Source organism: Poecilia reticulata, linkage group LG17 (genome assembly GCF_000633615.1).
Source record: "Poecilia reticulata strain Guanapo linkage group LG17, Guppy_female_1.0+MT, whole genome shotgun sequence".
Lineage (NCBI taxonomy): Eukaryota > Metazoa > Chordata > Actinopteri > Cyprinodontiformes > Poeciliidae > Poecilia > Poecilia reticulata.
In genome coordinates this window covers 20,161,697-20,185,213 of record NC_024347.1, presented here as the reverse complement: position 1 = coordinate 20,185,213, position 23,517 = coordinate 20,161,697, and the positions used below count along the sequence as shown (strand labels likewise).

Here is a 23,517-nt window from a genome sequence, read left to right as displayed (position 1 = left end):
AAGTAAAGTAGTCCCAACAAACATTTTCGCCTGACAGACTTACTGTTGATTGCTRTAATACGTGAAGCCGACAAAAGGGAGCTGATTGCCCACAAAGGCCTTCGGTATGGGAAAGGTCTCCTCCTCTCCCCGGTCTTCCTCGATGTCATCAAAATTACTGGTGTCTACGTCACTGCTGAGTTCAGGCACCACAGGGGCAGCGGCTAAAAGAAAAAAAAAAAGATTAATACCACTTTTACACAGCCAAAAGTGATAAGGCACAAGATTACCACCAAGGAGTTACAAACTCACAAAGGTAACTTATCTGATCCAAACCCAAAGAGATTGCAATCTCTGAATTTCAGCTGATATGGTGTTCTTAAGCACCTGGTGCAATAATTTGTTTATTGCAATTAAAAATTGCTCTGAAAAATAATTTTTCAATTATGTCTACAAATCTCCAGTGTCCTTTGCGCACAAATCYTTTAGCATTACAGACATAGCTTGAAGTCCCCCTTAAAAAAACAGCTGAAAGCAGTTGTCTGGCAGAGCTGATTTATCATTGAACCAACAGAAGCAGCGAACAGCAAAGTGCTGACTTCAGGCCTGAAACCTATCAGACATAAAGCCACTAAAGAACTGAGTGCAGCTGCTGGATTTAGCCCTAYGTTTCCAATCGCTCCGCGCTGCAGCGTCACTCGCGGCACATTAACGTCGGGAGTTCAAACTGCCTCCCCGTTCTTGGCCTCAAAGAGGCTGCGCTGCCAATGATTACTCTGAGCAGGAATCACGTTTAGTCTTGGAAAGGATACTGAATGAATGGCTTGTCTGCAAGAATTTCCTGCAACTGTCTGCAGTAGGTCAAATGGAAAACATGATCACTGGCCTCATGATTGAAATAACAGTGTTGCAACTGTTAAATGAAGTGGGATTTGTAAAATSTTGATAAAATAGCGAGGGGAAAAAAAAATCCTTACTCTCTCGGATGTTGTCCCATGTCCACTGGTCGTTTTTGAAGAAAGGGTGCCTCTTGATCTCATCCACTCCATTACGGCCGAGCCGAACTTCCCTATATGGGGGAAAGTTGTTCGCATTTTAACAGCTCAATGAACTCCATGACAGTGGAACGCCACTCATACACGCTAGATTAGTTCAACGCAGTGGATGCCTAAACAAGCAAAACATCTATTGATTTCCAACCTGTCAGTCAAGAAAGCACAGATGAGATTTTTGGCATCGTTGGAAATGTCACTGTCATCTGGGAAGGTCAGGGCATTCTTGTGGTTCATGATTTTACTGTAAGTCCCCACCAACGAGTCTGCGTAGAAAGGCGTATCGCCTGTGCACAAGACATACGAGAGTTACACGACACTGATTTATTCTGTGGTGAATAGTGGGTTTATTATAAAACAGCTGGGGGGAAAAAAAGACTCACCAACAAGCATCTCATAGAGAAACACTCCTACTGACCACCAGTCACACTCTCTGCCATAGTTGCCATTTCCTCCTTGGGATTTCAGTACCTCAGGCGAAATATAGTCTGGAGTTCCAACTGCTGTGTCACATTGTACCATCCCATCCTGACGAGAAAAAATATATCAAAACCATTTTATTACATTATTGGAAAAAAAAAAACACAATAAAAAAAACATGGCATCCAAGAAATTCAATAAAAACWTTTTTTTTTTGAGAGAATGAAAATGATACCTCATTCATCTTCATGCACGTTCCAAAGTCCGCAAGTTTTAAGTGACCTGCTTTGTCGAGCAACATGTTATCAGGTTTTACATCTCTGTTGAAACAAAAAACGAAAACAGTCAGCAAACAAGGCTGAGCAGCAGCACATTCAAGTCAAACGTTTGTTATCTGCAAACATATAAACAAAGACAACTTACACTGCAATGGGAAGGTTTTAGTAGATTATTACACAATTCTATTAATGAAGTTTGTTGTGTTTGATTGGTATTGGTTTACTTCACGACTTTTAACTAAACATTTATCTTTGTTGTCACGGAARCAATTAGGAGATGGGATCAAAATGTTTGTGGTGGCCGTCACCTGTGAATGAAGCCCATGGAGTGGATCCCGTCCAGCGCTAACACCACCTCCGCTGTGTAAAAGCGGGCCCACTTCTCTGGGACGTCATAGTTGCTCATCAAGTTAACCAGATCCCCGCCAGGCATGTATTCCATCACCATGTAGAGGTAGCGGTCATCTTGGAATGCGAAAAAGAGCTGAACGAAAAAAAAAAGAAGAAAAAAAAAAGTCAAAATTATAACAAACCAAACATAACGTGATATCAAAGTAAATCAATATTTGACATTTTACATCTTCACCATTTGTACTATTAAATTGGAGCTTACCTGCACAACCCATGGACTATTGGCAAAAGCCATGATGTCTCTCTCTTCCCAGAAGAAAGCAGAGTCTGACCTTTTGATCATCTCAAACTTGCTCAGCAGCTTCATGGCGTATACTTTACATGTGGATTTGTGTCTTACCTAAAAAAAACAAACAAAAACACAAAAAAAAACAACCAAGTGAAAGTTGGGCGTTCACACGAGTTCCTTACCTTTAATATAAGATAATAAAGCGGTAAATTCTTACCAACTGAACCTCTCCAAATGCACCTCTTCCAATAACTTTAACCACCTCATAGTCCTCTGCTTTCATTCGTAGATCACGGATTTTACTAATTGTTTTTTTATCTGGTGGGGAAAAAAATAATGATCAATCAACAATTAAAAAGGTTTGCACGTTTTCTGCAAGTTCCAGTGGGTAAAATGCAACTTTTAAAGATCAAACTTACTGAATGACTTAAGTTACTAAAGCAAGGTAAGCCAAGTTAAATATTACTTTGTCAACTTACGTTTGTGTTTATTGTCCCTGGCATGTGACTCAATTGCCGTTACACAGAATCCTACACAGTAGAATACTTATTGCAGTAAGGTTTTAGCAAACTGCTGCACACAGGCAATTGTTACTGTTTAAGATTTTTAAAGTGCCAATAGTGCTAATAAGTAAAAAGCTACTTCTTTTTTTTTCGAAATGATGAACCTAAATTTACTACAAAATATCTGCAGGTAAGACTTTTTAAAAGACCTAAAATTAGACAATTGAATTTAAGACTAATTATGACTTTTTAAAATCCTCCCGAAGCTTTTTTCTCTGTGATGTGGAGTATATACTCCACATCACAGAGAAAATCAATTCTGAAATTCATGGGAAAAAAAACCCAGTGATTCTAAAGTTGCAGAAATTCGACAGCAAAATTAGTCATTGGCTTAATGCTGTAAAGAATCTGTTTTAACAGTCACATGTCCTTTGAGAGTCATGGAAAATCTGCATTTTGAATGCAAGCAAAATCGTTGGCAAACCAACCAGAAAAAAAGCTGAGAGTGTTTAGGGAAAGTTTGTTGCCTATTGAGARTTGGCCTCTACCCAGTGTAATAATTCCAGCTCCCCAGAGAAGCATCACATTCACCATTATTCCAAATTTGGTCAAGGCTGTGTTAGGGGGACAATTTTCAATTCACATGGGTCACAACTGGCACCGGAGTGCATGGAAACGCAGCGTGTGAGGACATCAAAGTTCAACCAATACGAAAATAAAGCAGTACGCCATTATGACAATTATTGTTCGTTGTTTAAATATAGGATTTTATGTTCGCTGGAAACGTGCAAATTTGATTGTGTGTTTGCTAGATTCAGCCTTTGTTCAGTATTTCTCTGCACAAACACAATGGAGCCATCATTCGATTTAACTTTGGTGCAAAAGCAAAAATGAATCGAGAGAATTTGGAGTAAAGAGTGCTTCAGGCAACTCGAGCCACTGAGGTCCAGGGTCTACGCAGATAATCCATTAGTCCAAATCCGTCAATGCTTTGCACAAAAAGACGAGACGAGGAATAACTGAGGTGATGTGAAGTGGCAGGTCCTCTTTTGGTCAACCACTTTTTTTTCCTTCTCTTTCTAAAACCAAAATAACAGATTCTGCACAACCAGGGGCAACATGCTGAGTTATGTCAGAAGAAGGATGAGAGGGAGTATTTGTTGTTTTCATTAAATTATAGGTTAACTGGATGTTATTCAGGAAATTAAAGACGTACAAGGCCAAGTTACAACATCACTGCCCTGCCCCCACCTTAGAATAGCTGGCTTTGTAAAAACTACTCCACTGTAACACACTGTAATATGATAGTTGGCATTTCCAAGAAAAATCCTTACCGAGAATCAAGTTTAAAAAAAGAAAAAAGAAAGAAGGAAAAACAAAAACAGTCTTGGACTAATATTTACATGACGTCTAAATTTAAATTGAGGGGGTTCTGAGGTTTGAGAGCAGCGAGGAAAAAGAAGCCAACCTTGATATGCATCATGCGGGTCACCGGTCATTTATGAGAGCCCCTTTGTTGGGGACACTAAGCAGTAGACACCTATTGTGTCCAAGCATACATACTGACAGACACAAAAACAGCTTTCTTTGCAGCGCTGCATATAAACCCCATAACAGGCGGTCTATGAACACAAATGGGACACCCCGTATAAAACGGGTACATGAGAGCGAAAGCTATGATCCAAGATACTTACATCTATTCAAGAAGTTGTCAATGCTCTTGTTTTTCCTAAGGGCAGGGAAGTCGAGGTCRTATACCAGCGCGTCCAAGCCGTCCTGGAGGAAGAGGAACAGAGCATAGATGAGGCAAAACCCAACAGTTTAATTAATTTTTTTATATACAAGATATACATGTTTTCCTCTTAAGTAAAAACATTAATGCTAAAAAAGGCCCTTAAATGTGTGTAGCTCAACAATCCATGCTCATTTGAGGAAAATAGTTTATTTCCACACACGCACACACACACACACACGCATTGCGACGAAGTCAAATGGTGACAGATTAGCTAACACCAGCAACTTAAGTATTGGGGGGGTGAAGAAAAAAAAAAAAAAACTTTCAACCCCGTTGTCAATAATAAATCATGACATATCGTGGACAATTCAACAGAAAAACACATTTTTTATAAGAAAAAAGAAAATAATCAGTGATATTCTGACTGTAGACCATTCTGAATCTTTAATATTTTCTAGTGAGATATTTTTTTTTATTGGTTTAAACAATCTGATTTTGAAAAACTTGATTGGTTTTCTATCCAAACACCAGAAACATTTAGGTGAAAACTGAAGGGCAATACTCAGTCCTGACAAAACCTACAGTTCCACATGAAGAAAAGCAACCCCAGGGCATGACTCTGCCACTACCATATTTCACTATGAATATTGACTTCTGGTGATATGAAGTGTTGAGCCACGCTTGGTGAAATCATGTAGATTTCCTCCCTGACTACTTTCAGTCTCATTTTGGAGAATTGACCCCTCTCTGTTCCTTGTAGTCCTATCTCACTAGAACAACTGAGTTTTATTCCAGGTTAGTGAGAGTCACGGCAACTGCTGTCGGGTCTGAACTCAAGAAGATCCAATGCTTAAACTTGAATTCCCAAATTGTTTTACAAACATTTACCATTATACATATTTGTGCAAATATTGTTTGTTTCTTCTGATGCGAGTGCTTTTTACTTGAATTACATCACACTACATCATGTGGAAAAATGCTACAGCTATCAGTATTTTTTTTTACATCACATAAACCTCTAATTTAAACATGCACCTTTGAGAGTACCTGTGCACTATTAAATAAGTTATAATAAAGGCTGACCTGTTCTACAGTTTTCAAATGCCAACACACACACAGTACACACATACTGTGATGTTTTGACAACATAACTCCCTCTACTGAAACTAAAGGCTTTCAAATTATGCTTGAAATTATGCTTCACTAAAATATTCTCCCTACAAACATGTCCACTCCCCAGCCTTACCCAACACAAAGTATGACGATATGTGTCAATTCTTCCATAAATGCATTTGTGAGATCATACACTGATGTTGGATGAGAAGGCATGGTAGTATTTACTCTTATTTATCCCAAATATGTTCAGTCAAGTTAAGATTCGAACTGTGCAGGTCAGTCAAATTCTTCCGCACTCATCCATGTCTATTTTGGCCTTGCTTTCTGCACTGGAGTGAAGTCACGATAGAGCAGGGAAGATCAATCTACAAAATCCATCCACAAAATTAGGTGCATTAAAGTATCTAAAATGCCTCGTTGTGCCGAAGCTTTGAGAGTTACTTTCACTGGCGCTAAGGAGCCAAGCCAACCTCGCAAAAACATCCATGCACCATAATTCCCTTTATGCCACACTTTACACCCAACACAATGTGGTCAGGCAAGTGGCGTTCTCCTGGCAGCTGCCAAACAGAAAGGAGTCATTGGTCACTCCAGAGAATACGGGTATACTAGTCTTTAGTCCAGTGGAAGTTTGCTTTGCACAACTGCATAGAACTTGTTGATGTAAGGCCTGGAAGCAGCTGCATGACCGTGGAAAATCGTTGCATGAGGTTCTCTAAACTAATCTGAAAGGCACATGAAAATTGGATGTCTACAGCCATGGATTCTGCAGAAAGTTGGCTAGCTCTCCACATAGAGTTGATGTTCCCAGTCTCTTAAACTTTCTTATAACACCACTAACAGTTGACACAGTGGAATATTTATTAGAGAAGAAATGTAGCTGCTGGACTTTACTGCGCAGGTTGCATCCTATGATGGAACCACGTTGGAATTCAATCAGATGTGGAGAGAGATGCATTCTTTTGCAAATGTTTGTAGAAGCGGTTTGCCTGCTTAGGAGTGAATTTGACACCTGTGGAAATGGAAGCGATTGGAACACGAATATGTTTTTTTTTTTTTTTTTTTTTTAGGAAGGGTGAGTAAAAAGGTTTGGCAATATAGTTTATCCGATGAAAGAAAATGGTTGAACAGATTATTGGATACTAATAAATCATTTAAATTTAGGTGTGAGATCCACTGCTGGAACTCAAAAAGTTTCAGACGGCGGGCTGACGCTGTCTTGGCCCGGCAAGAGACTAAGTACCACTGGAAAGGTTTAACCTAATCTGCCATAATCCACAGTGGTTCCAACAAAACAGCCACATAAACACTTCGAACACGTGCAGTAGTATGTTGTTCATATAGCATTTGAAGTAGAAGCAAAAGGAGTATTGGAGATATCACACGTCAGCTTAGTGAATTCTAAAGTTGCCCAGTAAACGCGTCTAAGGAACTACTTATTTTTAAGTGTTTATTTGATGACACAAATCTCCAAGTACAGCGTTAACAATCTATTGTGTCATGCCCGCATAGTGAATAGGTCAGTAACATGTTTCATTTTGCATCTCTGTACAAAGTAATGATGACACATGGTGAATCAGCAGCTCAGGCCAGCAGAGGAATCCTCTTAGCCAACTCTGCTCCTTCTACTCAACGGTGGAGGTCACGGCCACACCCCTCACTGGGAGRCATAACACCAATAGTGCCCTACAGGAAGGGTGGAAACAGGGAAAAGGCAGGTAGGAGGGGCAAGAGGAGAATTGGGAGGTAGAGAGTGGCTGGTAGGACGAACAAAAGCAACTTACTCATTTGAGAAGTTAATGAGGGGGCAATAAAAAAGAAAAAACAACAACAACACTGAAATCTGTGTGATTTCCAAAAATCTTCAAGGTCTTTGCATAAAAGCGACCAGCAACAGGGACTAAGGGATGTTGCTGTCCATATGGAAGCCAGCCAGCCTACTCTGAAGGGAAAAAAGAACTAAAGAACAAAGTCTTTTGGGACCCTAATCACAAGGCTCTGAGCTCGGCATTGCACGTTTGCATAACTTCCTGCCACAGAGAACTCTGGACAGCCACAGCAGCATTCCTCAACAGGACTGTACACGTCAGAGAGCTATTTTAGGTATGTGGCCAAACAAGTTCTCAACAAAAAGTAAGGAAGACACAGAAAAAGTCCATCCCTATTACCAAGTCACTGAACAGAGCATGTTTTCAATCAACACAATTGTCTACCACCATGATGGAAGGAAGGGAGAAGGGAGTGGAGAGCTGGCACCAAGTGGGCTGGTCCAATAAGAAAGCAAAGACAGGGAAACAAATGAGGTCAGAATGGACAACAATGATGACTAAGATGGTTTAAATTAAACCCCAGAGTGAGAAAGGAGTTATTATACTGCAAGTGAAAAATGTTACTGTGACGTGAACAAGAGAACTACTAACCTATTATTGACGAGACCTTACAATGAAAAGGAACATAATGGACAGCACCGCCTGCAGATGGAATGCCATTCAGCATGCAGGACTTTAACCCACAACAAAAAGGACACTACTTGACTATTATGAGTTTAAGCGGACAGGATAGGCCGGATTTTGGCTAAAAACAAATGTGTAAAAAAAATAATAAAAAAATTGTTTTACATTATTTTGGCATTTTATGCTTTGCAAAAATGCTCATACGTTACAGGCATTGAATGTGTGCTTTCGGCTCTTTCCAAAGGATGAATTTATGTGTTGCCTTTTGACAACTTTGGACAAAATGGCAGAAAGACAAAGAGAAGCATCCTTCCTGTAAGGAATAACTGATGCATGCTTAGCACTAAACATCTCACAGCAAACGATACCATGTCATACCAGTTAAAAAAAACAAAACAAAAAAAACAGGYATGAAACAACCAAAATTGCATGACAGATGACATGACAGAAGAAGTGAGCAGCACCCGAGGCAACATTTAGTGAACAATAAAAGGTGCAACCGGTTCATGTGGGAGGATGCTTTGGATTCTAAGAAAAATCAATACTGTGGAAGATTTGTTGGTATGATGTCCACTCTGCAACACAACACAACTGTACAACCATCTGAAATCTAAAGATGAAATGATCAATTCCCCACAAACACAAATTTATTGGAATTTTGCATGTTTGCCAAAATTAAAATAGATATATTTTCAGTAGCTGCTTAAAAAAAACATTAGGGTAAGATTCAAGACTACACCCAAGTACATGTTGTGTACATTATAGACTTTGAAACAATGAAATAGATTTATATCAAGATTTCCATATTGACCAAACATGCCATTTTTTTTCCATAATTACAAAGGACCGATTAATTTCTTTGACAATTGTAAAGATTTCAATGGAAATGCAGCAGAAATATTTTTTTCTCAACTGAAGCTTGTTGAGATTCAGATATCAAATTTTGCATTTCTTCAGTGAATGAATAGACCACTCGTTATCTGGGCTCGGCAATAAACCCAAAGACAGTGGCAACTCTGTTGTCATATTTACACTCAACTAAAACTGACAAATGACGTACAACGTTGATCATGTCCACACTTTACCTAATGACCGAGTATCAACAGATATTCAAAATAATGTGGTTAGGTCACTCTGATGCATATAGTTGATACATGCATCAGTGTGACTTGCCTCCAAAAGAATTTTTTTTTTTTACAGTGAATCTATGCATGTCTTGCATATAGCATGAAACTTTAAAGAATTAAAAAATGTTAAGCAACATCTCTAGCATGATAAAAAAATGGTCATGTGAACTTAACTGGAAATAAACAAAAAGAGACTCCAGCTCACCAATGACTGAAACTTCAAAGTAGGGTGATACTTGCATTTGATTCAAATGTAATATGGAAGCCGTTTAATGTTCTTATAAGTAACATTTAAACAATTTATGACCCTCTGGTTTCGATATTAATGTTGTTTACACAATTAAATGGGATTAAAACAGAAGTAAGTAAAACTAATCTGGCCATCTTTGTGAAACCTGCATGTTAACACCTACAGGCAGAGCGTTAATGGAAAGCTCACTTTAAATGTTTTCACAAACATTACAGGGAAATATGTAATAAAAGAGAAGGTGCCTACAAAAAAAATAAATAAATAAATAGTGGCTCCAATTTGAAGGAAAGTAACCTTGGTTAAAATGTTAAAACAAAATATAGGATTTTAAAAATTATAAGTTGATTGAAAATATTGATGAATTTTTATGGCCATCTTCAATAATGTCATCTAATCTAGACTGTGTACAGCTGCTGACTCAAAGTTAGAGGGTCAGCTACTGCTCATGTGCTCAGCTGTGGCAGAGAGGAAGAGATGTGCGCTTCTGTTTGCACTGAAGGGCTCGTACCTTGTGTCAACTTAAAGAAGCCAACATAGCAAAGTTTCCATCAACATACATTGTTACAAATAAAAAAATCACACATTTTTAATTCAAAACGCCAACATACACATAGGATTCAGTTCATTAACGGCAAGAAATTTACTAAGATGGATAAGATGAACAAGTGCACTGCAGGTTTGAAAAATCCGAGATTTTTTTTTCTTCTGCGCAATATCTTTTAAAAAAACATGCATAGTTGTACTAGATCTTCAACTGCGCATCACAAAAATCAAGAGTGCAGCAGAAATGCATACAGAATGTATTTACCTAAACTCTGAAAGCATCTTGGAGTATTTTTTTGTCTAGTTACTGAGAATAAATCTTTAAAAAGTGACAGACCACCTTTTTAGAAATGGTAACGTTAGAAATGCACCAATCAGCTTTTTCCTAGCTAATACCAGTTGGGCCAATTTCTAAGTTCTAATTCATGCAATAAAGCGCATGTCCCTTGCCATTGTCTGATTTTTATAAGGTTCGAAAAAGCAAAACAAAAAATGTGTTGGACTAATTTGTAATACAAAAGGAGCATGATCTTAACTATGTTTCATTTAATGGATTGAAGACGTAAAGTAAAACATGATTGACTGGTATTTAACCAGACATTCACAGACAGGCATCAGGAATGGCATCAGGAAGGTCTTACCTCTGCTAGCTGATGAATTCGGATTTGACTTTGATTGACTGATGAATCACCAATTAAAATCAGTCATTTACACGGCGCAACAAGAACTGGCAGCAGGCACAAACAGATTCAAATTATGATCTAGTTTTGTTAAAGAAAAAATAATAATGTTGTAAATGTTATAAAAGTAAAAGGATAGAGCTTTTCAGCTTCTCGTTATACCTATTCCAGTACTGCAGCATACAACCAAAGGTGCCACATCCTTTTAAACATCATGGGAATCAATCTAATCACAATATTAAAAAGGACCAACGAGGAAAAAAAAATGTGCCAAACTACATTAAAAAAAAGTACATTGGTGGTTGACATTAAATATGGCAATTATTTCTTCTGTTCCTAACCTTTTCGGGGAGAAAAAAAAAAAAAAAAAATCACACAAGCACTTTTCCAGGCATTAAGGTCTGAGCTGAAATTTCCATGCGAGACTAAGCCACATCATTCCCTTCAATATGCCAACATAAGGCATGTGAATTGGCCCAACTTCTTGTTTCCTTTTCTGCCACTTCATCAACACAATAAGCTTGCCACACGTGACCAATTGTGCAGGCAGYCATTCAGCTGGCCATGCAAATAAAGGCAGTTCCACTGTAGGCTGAGCCCATGTAAACACAAATGTGTTCACACAGCCCAGCGAAGCCATTCAAAGCATAAAATACCAGACCACTTCCTTTCTGCTTACTCCCAAGCAGTCTGACAGAAATCAACATTTAAATGCACTCCCCTGGCGAGACTTTGCACTGGAGTTGTTTTACCTTCGTCACTTTGCTGAAGCTACGTTTACATTTTGCTGCCGAGCATTATATGTACCGACAGGAAAGCCCACTTACCTAGAAAGATGCTTATCTAACTACTACAGTGGATAAATAGCAGTGACAGTGAACCCAGGGATGGCAAAAYGAGGACATTTCATTTTCCTCCAAAGTCCAAGTCAGCAAAACTTCCCTGTCACGAATGCTTTCATGTGAAAATACTTCAGTGATGCAGCACAGCAACGTTTTCACCCATTGAGCTCAATTTTCTTCCGAAACTCTGCTGTCCAATTCCAGCATTTGTGATCTTGCCCAGACAAATAACCTGTGTATTTAACATCAGCACAGTACAGCCAGGCCACGGGTCAAGAGCTTTCTGTGTAAATAAGAAACGCAACTTCAGAGAACAAAAAAAAAAAAGAAAAAAAGAAGGAAGGCCGTGGTAGGATGAAAAGCAAAAACAGGACAGTTTAGAGAAGAAAATATAATTTTTGTCGGCATTCCTGAATATAATCAGTCAGTCTGGGGAATGTGGAGCTACAAATAGCTCGGCCAGTTGTTGTTCCCATAACTGAATRGCTGAGGAGAGCAGTTTACGACTGTGAACTTTCCTGCAACAGAAACAGGTCCCTGCTGACCTTAATTTAATCATAAAGACGTTCTGGTTTGTTTGTCTGTTTTTAAGCTGGAGCAATTAAACTTRTGGATGGCATTAGTCAAGAAAATTTTAYATGAATTAATACAATGCAAGTGCATGTTCACAATTTCATTATTCCTTTCATGGAAAATATMGGATTTTTGAAAATACAATCACTTTTACCCARACAAAGTCATAGCATGAGATTCTGATCAGTGGGGTTTGACCTTGATCATAGTTGAAATTTCAAATAACTGATTGTGTAAGAGTGTAAAGTATTCACACTAGTTTAGGTTAATTCAATAATAATGTGWGTGCCATGGCAACAAGATAAAAATGTGAGATTAATTAAAAAGAGAATAAAAYAATAAATCCATCCAATTCTACAAAATTTTATCAATATTCAGCGAATGAATTAAAAAGATTTATGTGGTGGTACTACATCATAATCAGTTTTTTAGACTAACTTTGCAATAAAACCAGTCCCTTGTGTTAGTCCCAGGTGTGGATAAGTGGGGTGAGGGGGGATAGGTAAATTTAAAACAAACCACTCTGCATTCAAAGTATGAATATTACGTCACTAAATTAAATAAGGAACTTGTCTTATTCACATTCATATGCCTGTCAGCTGTTTTGACTGTCCTCATGCAACTGTGTCCAGGACTTTTGTAAACTCAGCCAGAATAAGCTGCATTTGTATCACAACCACTAGCCTATAAAATAAAATATATGTAAAGGGATAGGACATATTTTTACACTTTCATTCTTTCCATGGACACTTTGCTGGAGAAAATTGTAAACAGAAATGATAAAACATCACAGGGCTTTCTGTGCAAAAAATGAGCTGCAGTGTGTTTGGTAGAGGTAGTTGTTTTCAATAAAAAATAAATAAATAAAAGSAGAGTTACAAGATTATCTGCTTTTACGCATTCAAGCAAAATTCCACAACAGTAACTGTATAGTACAGCATACTGGGTTGATGCATTTATACATGAAACATAGTGAGAGCTCTTTGTTTTATTACAGATGATAGGAAAACTACAATATTTGACCTGCTAATTAATAATCCGAACCAAGTGAAAACCGACCACATATCTGGTATCTTTAAGTAACCCATGGAAATTAAAAATATGGTGCGACTTTATATTATATAACATGGTACATTAAAGCAATACCTTCACAAGAAGGGAAAGTATGACAAGATAATCAAACTGAATCAAAGCATGTCCATGATTAGACTTTCAGAAGATATGCTATTAATTGAAAAAAATAAAAATAAATCTAAACAAAACATTCATTTTAATGTTTTGCTGTTTCACACCTGACCATGTAAAAAAAAAAAAAAAAAAAAAAAGAATAAACACCTATTGGATAGTAATAACATTCAACATTAAAAGCACTTCCCCTTGACATTCAACCGACTCCACCACCACAACCTAGCAAGGTAACTAAGAGAACTGACAACACTGCATTATGTCCCCGTCAAAACTGTGCAGATCTGTCAGCGAACTCAGGCACTGTTGCACTATCAGTGCGGACACCACCTTAAGGGTTAGGGCTGTCTATTAAAGGCAAAGGTTGCAGAGACAAGGAAGGCATTCAGCATGAGTAAGACATGCCAGGCCTTAACAGATCATCAACGGAGGAAAATTTGGAGGTATGCCACAGACGGGTTTCAGAACATAACTTTAAGCAACAAGTATTTGTTTTTAAAAATCTACAGTTGCATTGTGATATGTTGTATAAATGAATTTACTCACAAAAACAGATTAGTGTCGATATGAGACCTTAAAGACCTAATTCGAGACAAACACATGAACTCTAAGAAAAAAAAAAAACTAATTTTAACTTAACTTTCTTGCCCAGTAACTATGACCTGAACAATATAAGTGCAAATGATTTGGACCAATTTCAGCTTCTATTCATTATTTCCAATCCTTTCAACCTAACATATACATGCAGCGCTCACACGATCATTACATTGAAATCTGGTTTCCTTGCCTTGCTGTTTCCTGTAATTATTCCTGTTGCAAAATTAAAGTCCAAATCAGAGATTGGAGGAGGATAAACACAGACCGGCTAAAAAGCTGAAAAGTGCCAAAGTAACAACAGAGACGGAGCCAGGAAGCATGCAGACATGTGAAATAGAGGCCAAGTCAGTCAAATGACTTTAAACACAAAACTAGCAGCATAAAATTACAAGATGAAAAAATTCAGGTCATGCTGTCTAAATTCATGTGAAGAAATGTAAATGTCATGTTTGCCCTGCAGGGGAAAAAAAAAAGAAAAAATATCTCAACCTAAAGCTGGGCATTGCATAGAGGCTCAATATATTTACACTAAATACCCTGAGCTAGTAAGAAAAAGTACAATTCCAACATCAAGTCACTTCAAACAAAATGCATAAGCAGGAAAATAAGGATAGCCAGCACAAGGCCAGAGCTGTGCAATTTGATAAAACCCATTACTCACAGCCAAGCTCTCTGGCTGCTTTATGAGTAAAACGGCCTGATTCACAGCCCTCGGAAACACGAGTCTTTACCCTTCAGTCCACATAATTTTGGTTTATGGGAGAAAAGCAGAGCCCACACCCTGCCACCTCAGAGCTGCCTGCCTGTTCTCAACGCTCACTCTCTCTCCAGAACGGCTTTGGGACACACTGGGAACTCCAGACCAGTCAAAGACAAGAGGTTATTTGATTAGTATGGAATTTTATTAAGCTGTGGGTGGAGTTGCATGGTAGCAGTGAGGGAGCCTCTGCAAGAAAAAAAAAAAAGAAAAAAAAAAAAAAAAGACCACCATTCATTGATCAGGGGTGAGAACGCTAAAGAAAAAAAAAAAAAGCGATAAACGGCCCCCTTGTGTGGGGCTTTGCAGTAGGAACAGTGGCCACAGGTTTTCCCTGTTAAATATGTGGAGCCTGCAGAGTTTTGGGTGAGTTTAACAGTCTTTCTGAAACATGATCGGAGGTCAAACAAAATATGCACGTTATCGTTTAAAGACGGTYATCTAAAGCAGCCTATTCGTAACACAAACACTATAACTTGAGCAKGTGGGTGGGGTTTTAGTGTGAACCCCCATTTTCCCCAACGGACTCCGTCCTTGMTGTTCTTTTGCCTGGTAAGTAGTCTGCCAACTCCTTCATCCTTGTCATAATAGCAACATTCTTTACTCTTTACTTTATTCTTTATTAAGCYTTTAAATACTTTAGGAAAGCCCAGATGACTATATTATGGCTTTGTAAGCTTCTGATCATGTAAAAATGTTCGAGTTAAACGGAGTCACGACTGAATGACTCCGTGTGTGTAATTTAAACACACTGCTACCTTGTCGGACGTAATGGGAAAATCAAAAAGAAATGAGACTAGATGTCAAGAGAAGGATTTATCCTTCATTAGAATTTCCACACGCCTCAATGTGCCGTGTTTGTCTGTCCCAACAATTACACGAAGCCATAATCATGGGAATTTTCAGACCTTTTAAGGAAGAAGAGAGGTTCTGTATTCCAAAGATGACAAAAACCAAACACCTTGGGCAGATACAGGTTGAAGCTAATCAAAAAGAAAACATGGTTCTTAGCCTCAGTGAATCAGTGAATTCAGTTCTACGATGACATGGACTGAAGGGTCACTCAGTGAAGAAGCAACTATTACTCCAAAGGTAATAATTCACAGTTAGTACTGTGAATTAATTTACAGTTTCCAAATGCACTCGGAGATAAATACCCTTAATTTAAAATACATCTCTTGGAGTCTGATGGAATTACAGTGGAAGTGTTTGGCCGCATAACGTTGTGCTACAGTGGAAGGAAAAGGAAGTCGTGCAAGCATGAGAACACCAAGTTAATGTTGCAGGTGGCACCSAAACGTTAATGGCTTGTTTTGCAGCAGGAGGGATTGGTGCACTTCTTAAAATGTTTGGCATCATGATGAGAGAACCTTATGAATACTTAAGCAATATTTCTATATATTTGGCAGGAAATAAGAGCTTGGACAAAGAGTCTTCAAAATGGACAATGACACAAAACGTATAGCATCGATTAATATTTCTGGCATTTAGCAAACAGAGATGATTTTGATAATAATAAAAAATGGACATAGAAGGGAATATCCAAGAGCAATAAAAAAAAAAGTGTATTTTTAAAGATGTACCAAGCTGAAACATCTGATTTCAGCTTGGTATGAATCGACTACAATAGTACTATTGTAAACAGGCACTTATATAGTACTTAATTCACTGAAAATTCAGATTTGCTTTTTTTTTCTTCTCCCCCTTCCAAAACCAGAATTCCAGCATGAATCATTCGATAGTCTGGGTAGGTTTTGTCCCCTCCACCTAATTGGCCACCAGATACCAGAATACCAACAAACATATGAGCAGAAACACTCCCATGASTCACATCACTGTGAAAACACGTAATACCACTGTCATCCAAACTGGCATATTTGTGATATCMACAGTCGTGTGACAACAAGATTCCCTTTGGCGTTTGCTCTACAATGAGTGAGAGAGTGCCCAAGTTTACCGTCATAAAAAAAAAAACCCAATGAAGGAGTGCTTCAGGGATTAGCACGTGGCAACAGTCGCCTTCCAACCACAAACAGAAGAGTTGTCACCCAGATGACAGGAAGTAGGCAGGTACACCTAGTGATGCAAGAGGCCTGAAGGTTATATCAGGCTTAAAGTTGGTTTATTGCTTTACATCACGTTAAAATAAGTTTATTCAGACAAAAAGTTCCTTTCATAACAATCCAAATAACATTAATAACTCATTACCTAAAGACAACATTACTGCCTCTGACATAATTGACATAAAACCTGTATTATTTCAAGTTGCTGAACCAAAAACACTGCCCTGTTTTTTCCCCCTTTAAATGTTATATGTTTACACACATTTTAGCAATGCTATCAAAACAAAGAAATAATACAACAATAACGATCCTGATTATTTTTGCAGTTTGGCCAGATACACCGAAGACCATCCCAAATAAGGAGGGCTCCTGATTTGTCTCCCAAAAACAAAGACATCTCTAATTGTACATAGGTACAATTAGAGATGCACCAATTGGGGTTTTCAGAGTGGATACCGATTTCTGGTTTTCTTTATGGCCTGACCCCATGATTCCTATGTTTTCTACTGAGGGCTATTACACAAAAAGTAGTACGTCTCTCTTGATTGAGGTTGTAGCTATAAGTCAAAAACTAAATAAAACAATTGGAATATTATTTCCCACTATGCACCGCAGCACATAGCCCTGACCTCTCTCTCTGATATTTAATCAATTCAATAACAACATCAAGAACAAGTGTATGCAGTTGCTACTGGTGAGAGTGCCTAGAAGCCCATCAATAGTAAATGCTTATGAGCAATGGGATCTAAAAAAAAACAAGCATAGTATGGTGTATCAGCGGACACCAACAATTTAAAAACACACCATACATGTATATTTGGAAGAATAACACCTATACTATTTTTTAATAAAACATTAAATAACATAAAGCAAAAAAAAAAAAAAAAAAACTCCCCAAGTTGCTCATTTTATGCCTCGTGGAATGTGATTTGATCTTTCCCAGAATCAACTGGGAAAGATCAAATCACAAAATTAWGCATTTGAGTCTGTTGCTTTCAGCACTATGGTTCCAACTTAAAATTCTTGTCTGAAAACAGGTTTGAACTAATGCAGGAGGTCTAGATTTAACGCAAAATCACGTGTAGATGTCTGAACTCGATCTAACATGTGAACAAAATAGACATTAATGTCAGCATTTTGTAGAGTGACAACTGAAACAATCTGTCGGTCTCGGAAAGAATTTCTGCTCCAAGGAGTAGACTGACCCCGAAGAGCGGTAGCTAACAGGGCTAGCTAACAAGCTACAAACTTACCAGTAGACAATCCGTGTTTATTTCCGACTTGGGGTCTTGTAACATGGCATCGATTTTCTCAAACCGAGCCGCCATGGCGTCTCCTGCGCTCATCTTTGCTGTCAAGTACAGTCCCGAGGGTGGGTTATGAATAAAAACAGCTCACTGGCGAGGCAAGAAAGCTGGCTAGCTAGCTAGCGTTAGCCAGTGGTAGCTAGCCAGCCAAACGTCCCTTTCTTCGTGTGAACTTTACACCGCACCTCAAAGAAAATGCATCGTTGTCCCACAGCTTCCACAGACAATCAAGGCGTTAAGGTGGCACCTACCACTCCACATTTTCCAAGTCGGGGAAGGTGCCCCCCTCTCAGTACAAGTGGCAAACAACTTCAGTGGCAAAGATAAATGCGGCAACAGATTAGACAACCTCCGTAGGATGCCGCTGAGGATAAGGGCTTAAAACGTTCCAAACAAAAGGCAATTATAAGTAAATGCAATGTTCAAAAATAAACAGAGGGAAGACTAATCCAGGCGTGCTCCCATAGCTGTACCAGGCCCCTGCAGAAAGCCACAATCTGACAGCTCAAAAGTAGAAGTGGTGGTGGAAAAACTTCTGCTTCTTCCAAATTTCGAAGTTTAAACACGGAGTCGCTATAACGTTTTCAACGGCAGTCCTTCCGCTAGGTCCCCCTCAGCTGTCAAAGAGTGGCGGCTGTTTCCCCCCCGTCCGAACTGCAAGAGCTCTCACACTGAATATAAATAGGAATCACGTAATATGTGTGTTAGTTTTCGGAAAACAATCGCATACTGTGCACAATTTTCTCACACAGCTCGGCCAACATGTCCGCCTTCCTGTTCAAACACCCCGGAGGAGCAGCTTCAAAATGTCAAGCACAGCGCGCATGCGCATGAGTCGAGGCTCGCTGAAAGAACTCGCAGATGCAACACGTTGCAATCTCTAATGTTTCAATGTACGATTTAAAATTTAATTTAGTGAAAAGTGGACATAATCAAATCACGTTAACGTAATTTTTAACAAACCAATAGCTTTTACTTCTTCATCTGGTTCGGATTTCCTATTCTTCCATTTCCTGTTTGTTTCGGTAATTTAAACCATATATGGTTTTCTGGTGAACGGTGAAACAGCACAGCCCAAAACATTAAGGACACTTTCCAACATATCATCGTTTTTGCTCACATTATCCTAAAATGATAACGTTATTGTTTTTGTTAGAAAAAAAAAATCATATTCTTCTTGACTACAGTTTTTGCTTTTGTGGCGTGAGTGACAATATCCCCTCAACCGGAGACTATTATTCCTCACCGCAATTTAACGAATAGCTCGGTTTCACATGACAGATTTTTAAAATACTTTTTTAGTAACTAACCCGTTGTTTCTTTCAGGCATCACATCATTCCACATCCAATTAGATACTTGCAATGTGTAAAAACAAAACAAACAAAAACGTTCAAATACCAAATATTGACATTGTTAATGATGGCCAGTAGATGGCGGTGTTTTACAAGTTATGCATGACCTCTCTTTAAAAGAAAAGGAATTTGAATCAGGTTCATGATTTTAGCTTTTCTGGGACAGAGATACTTGATGCACTTTTTTCAGACAAATAAACAAGACATGTAGACTAGGGACATGTTGATCCATAAACTGGAAGATGATCTTGTTATTCCTTTATTTATTTATTTTTATTAGCATAATACCTCTAAAACAAACGTATGTTTTCTCCTTGGATATGTATTAGCTTTAGGGGGAAACAATTAGAATCAGTCAAAAGTGAACTTGGCTGGTGATACCTAAAAGAAATCGGTATTGCACAGGAAAAGCCTGATCAGAGGATTTCTTGTTTATTATTATTATTATTATTATTATTATTATTATTATTATTATTATTATTATTATTAGTAGTAGTAGTAGTAGTAGTAGTAGTAGTAGTAGTAGTAGTAGTAGTAGTAATGGAAATATTATGCCCTTTGGATTTTTTAGGTTTACTGGCAGCAAACTCATACTTAATTAATAATAATCATTGCATTGTTGTAAAGTCGTAAGTAATAGCCATATACCCTTAAATATAACTTGGGGACTTATGTTGAACATAAGTCCCCAAGTTATATTAGCATTGTAGTAAATAACAGTCTTTAAAGACTATCTATCTATCTATCTATCTATCTATCTATCTATCTATCTATCTATCTATCTATCTATCTATCTATCTATCTATCTATCTATCTATCTATCTATCTNTAAATGTTATATTTTTACACACATTTTAGCAATGCTATCAAAACAAAGAAATAATACAACAATAACGATCCTGATTATTTTTGCAGTTTGGCCAGATACACCGAAGACCATCCCAAATAAGGAGGGCTCCTGATTTGTCTCCCAAAAACAAAGACATCTCTAATTGTACATAGGTACAATTAGAGATGCACCAATTGGGGTTTTCAGAGTGGATACCGATTTCTGGTTTTCTTTATGGCCTGACCCCATGATTCCTATGTTTTCTACTGAGGGCTATTACACAAAAAGTAGTATGTCTCTCTTGATTGAGGTTGTAGCTATAAGTCAAAAACTAAATAAAACAATTGGAATATTATTTCCCACTATGCACAGCAGCAGATAGCCCTGACCTCTCTCTCTGATTTTTAATCAATTCAAAAACAGCATCAAGAACAAGTGTATGCAGTTGCTACTGGTGAGAGTGCCTAGAAGCCCATCAATAGTAAATGCTTATGAGCAATGGGATCTAAAAAAAAACAAGCATAGTATGGTGTATCAGCAGACACCAACAATTGAAAAACACACCATACATGTATATTTGGAAGAATAACACCTATACTATTTTTTAATAAAACATTAAATAACATAAAGCAAAAAAACACTCTACAAGTTGCTCATTTTATGCCTCGTGGAATGTGATTTGATCTTTCCCAGAATCAACTGGGAAAGATCAAATCACAAAATTAAGCATTTGAGTCTGTTGCTTTCAGCACTATGGTTCCAACTTAAAATTCTTGTCTGAAAACAGGTTTGAACTAATGCAGGAGGTCTAGATTTAACGCAAAATCACGTGTAGATGTCTGAACTCGATCTAACATGTGAACAAAATAGACATTAATGTCAGCATTTTGTAGAGTGACAACTGAAACAATCTGTCGGTCTCGGAAAGAATTTCTGCTCCAAGGAGTAGACTGACCCCGAAGAGCGGTAGCTAACAGGGCTAGCTAACAAGCTACAAACTTACCAGTAGACAATCCGTGTTTATTTCCGACTTGGGGTCTTGTAACATGGCATCGATTTTCTCAAACCGAGCCGCCATGGCGTCTCCTGCGCTCATCTTTGCTGTCAAGTACAGTCCCGAGGGTGGGTTATGAATAAAAACAGCTCACTGGCGAGGCAAGAAAGCTGGCTAGCTAGCTAGCGTTAGCCAGTGGTAGCTAGCCAGCCAAACGTCCCTTTCTTCGTGTGAACTTTACACCGYACCTCAAAGAAAATGCATCGTTGTCCCACAGCTTCCACAGACAATCAAGGCGTTAAGGTGGCACCTACCACTCCACATTTTCCAAGTCGGGGAAGGTGCCCCCCTCTCAGTACAAGTGGCAAACAACTTCAGTGGCAAAGATAAATGCGGCAACAGATTAGACAACCTCCGTAGGATGCCGCTGAGGATAAGGGCTTAAAACGTTCCAAACAAAAGGCAATTATAAGTAAATGCAATGTTCAAAAATAAACAGAGGGAAGACTAATCCAGGCGTGCTCCCATAGCTGTACCAGGCCCCTGCAGAAAGCCACAATCTGACAGCTCAAAAGTAGAAGTGGTGGTGGAAAAACTTCTGCTTCTTCCAAATTTCGAAGTTTAAACACGGAGTCGCTATAACGTTTTCAACGGCAGTCCTTCCGCTAGGTCCCCCTCAGCTGTCAAAGAGTGGCGGCTGTTTCCCCCCCGTCCGAACTGCAAGAGCTCTCACACTGAATATAAATAGGAATCACGTAATATGTGTGTTAGTTTTCGGAAAACAATCGCATACTGTGCACAATTTTCTCACACAGCTCGGCCAACATGTCCGCCTTCCTGTTCAAACACCCCGGAGGAGCAGCTTCAAAATGTCAAGCACAGCGCGCATGCGCATGAGTCGAGGCTCGCTGAAAGAACTCGCAGATGCAACACGTTGCAATCTCTAATGTTTCAATGTACGATTTAAAATTTAATTTAGTGAAAAGTGGACATAATCAAATCACGTTAACGTAATTTTTAACAAACCAATAGCTTTTACTTCTTCATCTGGTTCGGATTTCCTATTCTTCCATTTCCTGTTTGTTTCGGTAATTTAAACCATATATGGTTTTCTGGTGAACGGTGAAACAGCACAGCCCAAAACATTAAGGACACTTTCCAACATATCATCGTTTTTGCTCACATTATCCTAAAATGATAACGTTATTGTTTTTGTTAGAAAAAAAAAATCATATTCTTCTTGACTACAGTTTTTGCTTTTGTGGCGTGAGTGACAATATCCCCTCAACCGGAGACTATTATTCCTCACCGCAATTTAACGAATAGCTCGGTTTCACATGACAGATTTTTAAAATACTTTTTTAGTAACTAACCCGTTGTTTCTTTCAGGCATCACATCATTCCACATCCAATTAGATACTTGCAATGTGTAAAAACAAAACAAACAAAAACGTTCAAATACCAAATATTGACATTGTTAATGATGGCCAGTAGATGGCGGTGTTTTACAAGTTATGCATGACCTCTCTTTAAAAGAAAAGGAATTTGAATCAGGTTCATGATTTTAGCTTTTCTGGGACAGAGATACTTGATGCACTTTTTTCAGACAAATAAACAAGACATGTAGACTAGGGACATGTTGATCCATAAACTGGAAGATGATCTTGTTATTCCTTTATTTATTTATTTTTATTAGCATAATACCTCTAAAACAAACGTATGTTTTCTCCTTGGATATGTATTAGCTTTAGGGGGAAACAATTAGAATCAGTCAAAAGTGAACTTGGCTGGTGATACCTAAAAGAAATCGGTATTGCACAGGAAAAGCCTGATCAGAGGATTTCTTGTTTATTATTATTATTATTATTATTATTATTATTATTATTATTATTATTATTATTATTAGTAGTAGTAGTAGTAGTAGTAGTAGTAGTAGTAGTAGTAGTAGTAGTAGTAATGGAAATATTATGCCCTTTGGATTTTTTAGGTTTACTGGCAGCAAACTCATACTTAATTAATAATAATCATTGCATTGTTGTAAAGTCGTAAGTAATAGCCATATACCCTTAAATATAACTTGGGGACTTATGTTGAACATAAGTCCCCAAGTTATATTAGCATTGTAGTAAATAACAGTCTTTAAAGACTATCTATCTATCTATCTATCTATCTATCTATCTATCTATCTATCTATCTATCTATCTATCTATCTATCTATCTATCTATCTATCTATCTATCTA

General features: G+C 38.1%; 1 protein-coding gene across 1 annotated transcript in view; it reads right to left on the bottom strand.

Moving 5' to 3' along the window:
- The window catches only part of rock1 (Rho-associated, coiled-coil containing protein kinase 1), a 34,446-nt gene extending 15,531 nt beyond the window's left edge, over positions 1-18,915 (bottom strand). Inside the window, exons 1-10 of the mRNA XM_017309885.1 lie at positions 18,047-18,915; positions 4,567-4,648; positions 2,587-2,687; positions 2,343-2,480; positions 2,038-2,213; positions 1,687-1,771; positions 1,415-1,559; positions 1,180-1,318; positions 957-1,048; positions 44-203 (exon numbers count right to left, since the gene is read on the bottom strand). Of these exons, the coding sequence (XP_017165374.1) occupies positions 44-203; positions 957-1,048; positions 1,180-1,318; positions 1,415-1,559; positions 1,687-1,771; positions 2,038-2,213; positions 2,343-2,480; positions 2,587-2,687; positions 4,567-4,648; positions 18,047-18,139 (1,211 nt within the window). The 5' untranslated portion in view covers positions 18,140-18,915. The remainder of the gene's footprint in view (positions 1-43; positions 204-956; positions 1,049-1,179; positions 1,319-1,414; positions 1,560-1,686; positions 1,772-2,037; positions 2,214-2,342; positions 2,481-2,586; positions 2,688-4,566; positions 4,649-18,046) is intronic.
- Between the last annotated feature and the right edge of the window lie 4,602 nt (positions 18,916-23,517).